The sequence below is a fragment of the Lathyrus oleraceus genome, chromosome 7 (genome assembly GCF_024323335.1).
Source record: "Lathyrus oleraceus cultivar Zhongwan6 chromosome 7, CAAS_Psat_ZW6_1.0, whole genome shotgun sequence".
In the NCBI taxonomy this organism is placed as follows: Eukaryota; Viridiplantae; Streptophyta; class Magnoliopsida; order Fabales; family Fabaceae; genus Lathyrus; species Lathyrus oleraceus.
In genome coordinates this window covers 36306798-36314778 of record NC_066585.1, presented here as the reverse complement: position 1 = coordinate 36314778, position 7981 = coordinate 36306798, and the positions used below count along the sequence as shown (strand labels likewise).

The 7981-nt window shown below is 32.4% G+C and overlaps 1 protein-coding gene across 2 annotated transcripts; it reads right to left on the bottom strand.

Annotated features, from left to right (window-relative positions):
• Positions 1–2636: 2636 nt before the first annotated feature.
• On the bottom strand, positions 2637–7594 carry LOC127100466 (26S proteasome regulatory subunit RPN13). 2 transcript variants are annotated; one of them, XM_051037671.1, is made up of 14 exons: positions 7388–7594; positions 7231–7294; positions 7053–7145; positions 6846–6905; positions 5448–5486; positions 5276–5350; positions 5104–5170; positions 4199–4280; positions 3904–4022; positions 3789–3812; positions 3389–3483; positions 3239–3316; positions 3098–3152; positions 2637–2880 (listed from the first exon to the last, which is right to left on the bottom strand). In XM_051037671.1, exons 2-14 carry the CDS (start codon positions 7267–7269, stop codon positions 2756–2758), a joined length of 951 nt encoding a protein of 316 aa, XP_050893628.1. In that variant the 5' UTR covers positions 7270–7294; positions 7388–7594; the 3' UTR covers positions 2637–2755. The 2 variants fall into 2 exon arrangements, with proteins under 2 accessions (XP_050893628.1, XP_050893627.1); XM_051037670.1 differs by having other exon boundaries at positions 7231–7283; positions 7388–7592.
• Between the last annotated feature and the right edge of the window lie 387 nt (positions 7595–7981).

The window sequence follows — 7981 nt, the reverse complement described above, 5'->3', positions numbered from 1 at the left end:
CGGGACATGACCGTAATATCGTAATCGTAAGGCAACAAAGAGAGGTCCAAGATCACTTATTCAAAGGCAAAGTTTTACAATTAATTAGGTGATTAGGAGGAATTCTCCCACATTAAAATTAATACATTAAATTAATACATTAAAATTAATACATTAAAATTAATACATTAAAATTAATACATTAAAATTAATACATCAAAATTAATTAGGTAATTTAGGGTGAAAACTCCACAAGGGTATCCCACAAATAAAGTGGAATACCTAGCCAATAACCTTTTCCTGGGATATGTGAACCTTTTCGAAGCTCAAAAAGAAACTTGTCAGAATACCAAATCAGGGTGCAATCGAAGATTACACCGGAAAAATATCGCAACAGTAAATATGATAGGATGAATAATGCATGGCTATGATAAAAACATAAAAAATAAACAGACTAGAAAAATCAGGTACTGTCTCGTTCGCCTCTGCCTCGCCTAGCGAAGGCCAGGCGAACGGCCACGGATTTTGAATTTTGAGAAAAACAGCCCCATGTTAGGAACCTTGAACTTTATGGCATTTTATCACAGGAACAGCATGGTCAAACATTCAGGGTATTCAGGCATATTTAAATTCACATACGAAAGCAAATTATATATCAACATTTAATCACGATGCATTATATGTGTAGATATGGCCAATTGAAAGTATAAACAATAGAGATATGCAAACCTGTTTGCCAATTCAAGGTTGAAGGGATTGACCACTTGTGGTATCGGAATGAGTTAGGCGGCGGGAATTGGGCGGCGATGGCTTCGGGGCGGATGAGCTGCCTTCAGGGTTTCTTTATTCTGAATTCTCCGGGTTGGCAGGGTTCCTATGCCAAAGTTTTTATCCGTCCTTCTCTGTTCTCTCTCTTTCTTTTTCCTCAAGGTTTTGTTCCAAGGAAACCTCAGAGTGTTTTGCTTCTCTTCCTTCTTTCTCCAGTGAATCTCCCAGTGTAAACTCTAAGTCTAACTCCCCGTCCTTTTCCTCTACTGAAACTTCAGTATTTATAGACTAATTTTGTGGGTAATGGGCTTGGAATGAGGGAGACCCAAGTCCAAAATAATTTGTTATATTTTATTTATTTATTTATTTTAATTATTTAATTAATTAATTAATTAAAATTTTTTTTTTTTTCAGGAAAAATGATGGATAAATTTTGGGGTATGACAATCGGCATCATAAGATAGTATCTCCTTTTAATTTTTGTAACCTTTGATTTTTATATATCATTATCTTTTTGTTACAACAAGGTTCACAACAAACATCACTACAACATAAGCAAACTTAAAACAGAACATTTCTAACTGATTACGACAATCAAACTGATGTCATCTGGTCCAAACATCATTTTCTTAGCATCCTTATCAGTTTTGACTCGCATTCAATCAAATATACTATCGAGTCTCTCAATACTTCTAATTTTTTCCTCTTCTGGTATTTTTCCATCTAACCAACGAATTAGCTCCCTCTTCAATTGATTGAAACTACTAATGTTCCAGAAGAGCATCAACATCGGAGGTTTGTCTCTCGAATAAACCATTTTTTCATAGCGGCAATGAACACCAAACATGTTTGCAATATGATAAAATGAGATGTGGAAAAATAATTCACACAACACCTCTATTTATAACAAAAAAAATTACACATTACACTGAGACGTCAGACCAATTGGTCTCCTCTACAAAATAACATATGGACGACAATTGGATTGACAGGACCGTGTGTTGTAGTCAATCCAATTGATGTCTTCTCTTTAAGTTTAGGAGTTGGCGTCAATTGGTCTGACGTCTCCTCTTAAAAATGGGATAGATTGAGAATTTTTTTGAAATTAAAATTACTTTTAAAAAAAAATAAAAATTAGGGATATTTGGATAAAAAAATCACCAACTGATTGGTAGTCTTGTTTTAAAAAGTATTCTCAAGGCAAGAGAAGTTTAAAAACAATTCTGATAAATTTATTTTCAAAATGCATAAAACTTGTTTAATGCATACTTCAGTTTATAAAAAAAAAATAGTATTTTATTTTAAAATTGGAATACACAATCATAAAATCTTTTGAATATAATATTGGATGTTTTGAAGGAATATTTTGAATATAATTTTAAATATTTTTTAACAAAAATTTTATTAAGAAAAATGATGAGCTACAAAATCAAATTAATAAAATATAAGAGATATAAAAATTGGCATAAATTGGGAGAAATAATTTATGAAAATTGAGAGAAATAGCTCATTAAAATTGCTATAAATTAATAAAAAAAAATACTATATACTTCTGAACTTTTAAAAGTCAAATGACAAAATGTAAATCAAACAAGTTATATCTTTTATAACTTATAAGGATTAATGAGTTTTTTTCAGAAGTGAACCAAACTGGCCCGCAGTTCTTTAGTTTTTTTTTTCAATACAATGAATGCCACACATCATCAGCAATTGACACTTCAACAAATCAACATAGTCACAGTGGATCAAGAACACTCATCGCTACTTAACATTTAGTCACAGTGATGCTTCAGAACCCATAACCTTCAGAGATGCATTGGATATTATACAGATTATAAAGAAACCGATGGATTCAAATTTTCATTAATAAATTATTTCACTCTATAGCCTTGAAAAATCTCAATTAAATTAACACCTTTAAACTTTCCTTTTTCAAGCATATATATGTTTTGCCACAAAAAAAAAAACAAATTCCTTGTATCTATAGAAAAAAGACAAAAAGACCAAGCTACTTTGATTCATCCATTGGAGTACAAGATTGAGATACTAATTCCTGATCATCTTGCCTGGTTTCCTCAGACTTGGAAACAGAATCCTCAAGAGCCTCAAGGAAAGACAAAACTGTGAACTTGTCTGCCAAGGGAGAAAACAGAATCAGCAATAGTACATAATAAGTTAATAAGCAAACTTCTGTCAAAAAAAAAGCCGGCATTAAAGATGCAAGCTTCAAAATTAACCAGATTACATTCATTATTCGATGAATCTAAAAAACACTTTTTTTTCTTATATGAAGTACCAGAGGTGTGTTAATTAAGGTGGGGTTAAAGAGTATGAAAGTACTAAAACTTACATTTACTTGGATCAATTCCAAACTGAGACAAATCTATCTGTCCTGTTCGAAGTACCTGTAGCAAAATATATATATAATCATGCCGCATATTTTTTGAAAATAAATGTAAAGAAAGATAAAAGGAGGTACTGTGGCATTTACATAAGTAAATGAATCTACTTGCTGACGAAAAGGTGGGCTCTGCAACAACTCCAATATCTCTTTTGGAGACCAAGTACCCTACATCAAAGAGTACTTCATCAATCACTATACAAATGAATACCAGAACTCAATCACTAAATTGGTATATACCTCCGGTAAATAAGGAGCAAGACGCTGCTCTAATGATAATGTCTCCATCAATGGCAATATCAGATCAGGCTTCAATAGGTCACCGAGTTCAAAGCCTAATTAAATGCGAGAAACTTGTCAATGTAGAGTGAACAGCATTTTGCCAGAGGAAAAAAAAATTATGTAAAAAACCTAAACCTTCATATGGCATACTTATTACCCTCGTCACAAGATACAGTTTTAAATATTATGTTGACAGCTTAAATTTTTAGACTAAATATAAAATTCTAAATTAGATTGGAGTTTGAATGTTTTAGTATGTAATTATAATTATAATAATATTATCTGTTGATATGTCTATATGATGATGTCTCAATAGATATCAAGGAAAGGGAATATAAACATAATGCCAAGTGTTTACCTCCATCAGGATCAATAATATTATCTGCAAGCATATCATCAGAAAAATAATAGGTCAGGTCCCAACACAGTTAAAAGGGAATAATAAGAACATATCTCTCAATGAAGCTTATTACCTGCAGCTGGACCAATGTTACTCAATATTCTTTGGAGATCTTCCAATTTTACTGGACCAGAAGACGATACATCACTAGTTGCATCCACACCGAGGTTTGGGACAAATAAGTTTGCAGCTCTTTCCAACAAAAAAAATAATAACCTTTAGAGTTCAGTTGGGAAAGTAAGTAGATATCCAATGCATTAGTAAGGGATCGGATAACTAAATTGCTACATTAAATCCATGATCACAAAGCTTGATTTCATTTTGCAAGCTCTCGCATCTGAAAACATTTGAATATCCAAAATAAGTACCTAGATGAGATATCATCCTCAGCCATATCTTCAGATACTTGAAGTGGAAGAGATCCATCAGGTTCCTCTTCGCCAAGGAGCTCTGTTAGTGAGTACATATATGTTAATGAGTACATTGCACATTACTTCTAGGGATGAGAATTTCACTCTGGCTATTTGCCTATGCCACTTTGAAAGGTTGCAATTGCGACATTATGCATGAATCAAAACCAAATAAAAGGTTGCAAATGCAACGTTATGCATGAATCAAAACCAAATAAAAGGTTGCAAACTTGAAAACTTCCTGTAATTATTCTAATCACCTGCGTAAATAATCTTAGTAAATTGTTTAACATAATATGTATTGTGTGATGAATTTTGAGATTCATCAAACCAGATGTGTAAGTGAAACTGTGTAAGATCATATGGAGTCACCTCAGACTACTAGCTGCTAAATGAAACAAATTGCTACTTCACTCTCTTCACAATTCTATTTACTTTGCCAAAAAACAATGTTTAAAAACTGACATGGAAAGAATGTTGCCCTGGCTTATTTGCTTTAATTTATATTAAGATAAGATAAAAACTACTTCACAGAAAAGTTTAACTACATTACAAAGTTTTTAACAGTAGAAAGAAATTGATAAACAGACTCAAGCATTTGTAGGTTCGCATACTAGTATATATGAAATGGCATCCTTATCTATTTTCTTGTATATATAAGTTATATTATTTCTAAACGTATATCACCATTAAACTCAAACTTGCTGAGCCATTCACTGAAGCAATTCAGAAAATTTCTTTTACTGAAATTCTATAAACCCTTCTCGAGTAGGCAGAAGAGCAGGAATGTCCACCGATATAAGGCTGTTAATAGAAAGGAAACTTGCTATTTTACAATTTAAAGTAAAAGGAGAGATGCTTACCCAATGGTCTGTTAATATAATCATTCACAGAGCTACAAAGTTGCGAGTCATTATCAGCATTAGATTCCTAGACACAATAAAGGATCATGTAGAAACTAAGAAATATAAGAACCATGAACTAATCATGCAGGAAGTACTTAAGGAGAAGTCAATGTTCAGTAATAAGGCCAACCTGCATCCAGAAGAAGAACTTTCTGTCATCACTATTAAACTTCAATATATAAATCCTTCCAGATGCTTGATTAACCTAAGCAACCAATTAATAGAGAGGTCAGAAAACTCCAAAGAACCATCAAAAGAAACATAACCAAGAATAAGATATATTAAAAGATAAGCAGTGGGACCTGCTCAAAAGTAGCCTCGTTTGGAAATATGATCTGATCCTGTATTGGCTTAGGTCAAGAAGCAACAATATAAATCCAGAAGGAAACAACTAATGTTTAAATTTATCATAGATACATTAAAAAAAGAATGGTTGTCAAAATAATAGTGTTCCGGAAAAAGCAGGAAGAACAGAATAATGATACAATATGTTCAAACATATCCTACAGATGTTTACTCGGTTTAAATGGCTTTTGTGTGAGTTTTTAGAGTGCCACTCTCTTACAAGCAATAAAATTCAAACAACAATACTAGCCCAACACGTATTCACTTCTAACAGCCTTTTTGCTAGCTATTAATCTTTTTTTAACTATCCAGTTGAGAAAAAACTTCCCCAAGCATTTCCTTTCTTCCTCTTCAATGTACAAAAGGCAAAGTGTGGAGGAGTGATTTTGCAAGAAAAAGAAAATCAGCCCTCTGAAGGACAAATTATCCCATAGTATCTGTATACGAGAAAATACTAGCAATATCCATTACACACAACACACACTTGGGCAGAAAAAAAAGAGATGATTAATAGGGACATTTCTGCACTTTTCAATGAAAAATAAACACTCAAGGTCAAAATCTTCCCCCCAATAAATTCTATTTACTAATAATTCTATTTAAATTTTATTCACAGATAAATAACATCTGTTTATTAACAACTAATTTTGTTTGAATCCTGTAAATTGTATTTCAAAGAGTAAGTTGGGGTAGCTCCTATCACAGAAAAGATGGTACTCGTCTTAGGTAATTTGGGAGTGTGTGGAGAGAAGACCCATTAGAAACACAACAAAAAGGTTGAGCAGATGGAGGATATGCTGATTTGGTCAAATAGTTAGAGGTGGCACGAGACCAAATTCATTTTACTACACGGCAAACAATCAAAAGAGATTTGTAATAAATGGTCAATCTTTAAACTTAAATTCAACACGGCATTGTGGTGTGGCACCATATGATCTATGCAGCCAACCTCGCCTGGTGGGGTAAAAACTAGGTTCATTTTGCTGAAATCCAAACTTAACATTAAGCAAAACATGATTCTTCCCATATTTCCTACTATTCAAATAATCTTTTCCTAATTTCCCTGTGTATATTCATTTAAATCTATTCTAATTTGTATCGTAGTAAATTAGGAAAGACTATAGACAGAAATAATCAAGTGATTTGTTTTGCCCAAAAACTTAATCGATCGAGCAATTCAATACAAATTCTAATCTCCTATTTGGGTAATCCAAGTTCTTTATCTTATCAATCCTACAACTTTCCACAATTTGGTCAAAATACTTGCAACAAGAAGAATGAGCTAACAGAATAGTACACCACTTAAATCAACAACAATTATACATATTACAGTAGAAAGAAGAAAAAAAGGATACATCTTCGAGAACATTTAGCGTGCGATCAAGCCACTGAAAATGAACTAATCCCTCCTCACCCTGATACAAAAGCAACCACCTCAAATAACAACCATAGATAAAATAACAAAGAAGTGCAGAAAAATATCCAAACATCAACCAGTCAAATCCATCCAAAAGAATGCTAAAACATAACAAACAAATCAAACAACATTCAAGTAAACATACCCTAGCAATCCGAACAAGCCCTTTTCGAGCATCAGGAACCACCCGTTTTCCTTCTAGAAGCATTTTACCAGCACGAAACTCCAGCATAACTTCCTGCTCATATACAAATTTTCAACAATCAAAAACAACGAGAGTTAAACTACAATACAACTAAATTAACACTCAAACAATTCATTACCTGAACCGCGGGAAAATCGTCGATAGAAGAAGTACTCATCTCGCTCCAGTAAACTGCAAAAGAGCTGCAAAACGTCAATAACAACAACAACAAAGCATTGTAAACGACACAAGAAATCAATAGCAAGGGCATGATAAAACCCTAAATAAGAACTTACAATTGAGTAGTGGATTATAGTGTGGTAGGGTTTAAGTTGAAGGTTGATTAGTGAAGTGAAGTAGTGAGAAGAAAATTTGATGATTACTGTGTGGAGGATGATGATGGAGCGAATCGAGGAGAAAGTGAGGGTTCCGTTTATTTATTCAGATTTTCTATCGTTCTCTATCGCTGCCGCTTCGACCTCAATGTTATATTTCCAATTTCACCCCTTCTTTTTGTTAAAACTACGGAATTTACATTCATTTTTTGCCTTGTTTATTTTGTAGGTTTTTTCTAGGTTTGAAGATTTATTTATTTTTGCAAATATATTATTTTTCAAGTCTAGTTTTGCAAAAAAAAAAAGTTAAGTTGTAAATATTCCTTGTCCCTCCCTTGTTGCACTTGCTTGTACGGTACATGTTTCACTTTTTTTTTGTTGGACAAGTTTTATTATTAATATTATTGTTTCTCTCTTATTATATTATTTTTTATTTTTTATTATAAATTCTTTAATTGTATATATCATTTTTTAATATAAATTCTTTAATTTTTATATATAATTTCTTTCATTCTTCTTTATGTTTTTTAAATTGTCTCTTAAGATTAGAGATTT

Excerpts from the sequence above, each read along its gene's own strand:
- LOC127100466 (XM_051037671.1), bottom strand. The coding sequence starts at position 7,269 with ATGAGTACTTCTTCTATCGACGATTTTCCCGCGGTTCAG. Across the intron at positions 5,351-5,447 it reads ACGAGGCTACTTTTGAGCAG|GTTAATCAAGCATCTGGAAG; the intron begins GTCCCACTGCTT and ends TTGGTTGCTTAG. Across the intron at positions 5,171-5,275 it reads AGTTCTTCTTCTGGATGCAG|GAATCTAATGCTGATAATGA; the intron begins GTTGGCCTTATT and ends TATTGTGTCTAG.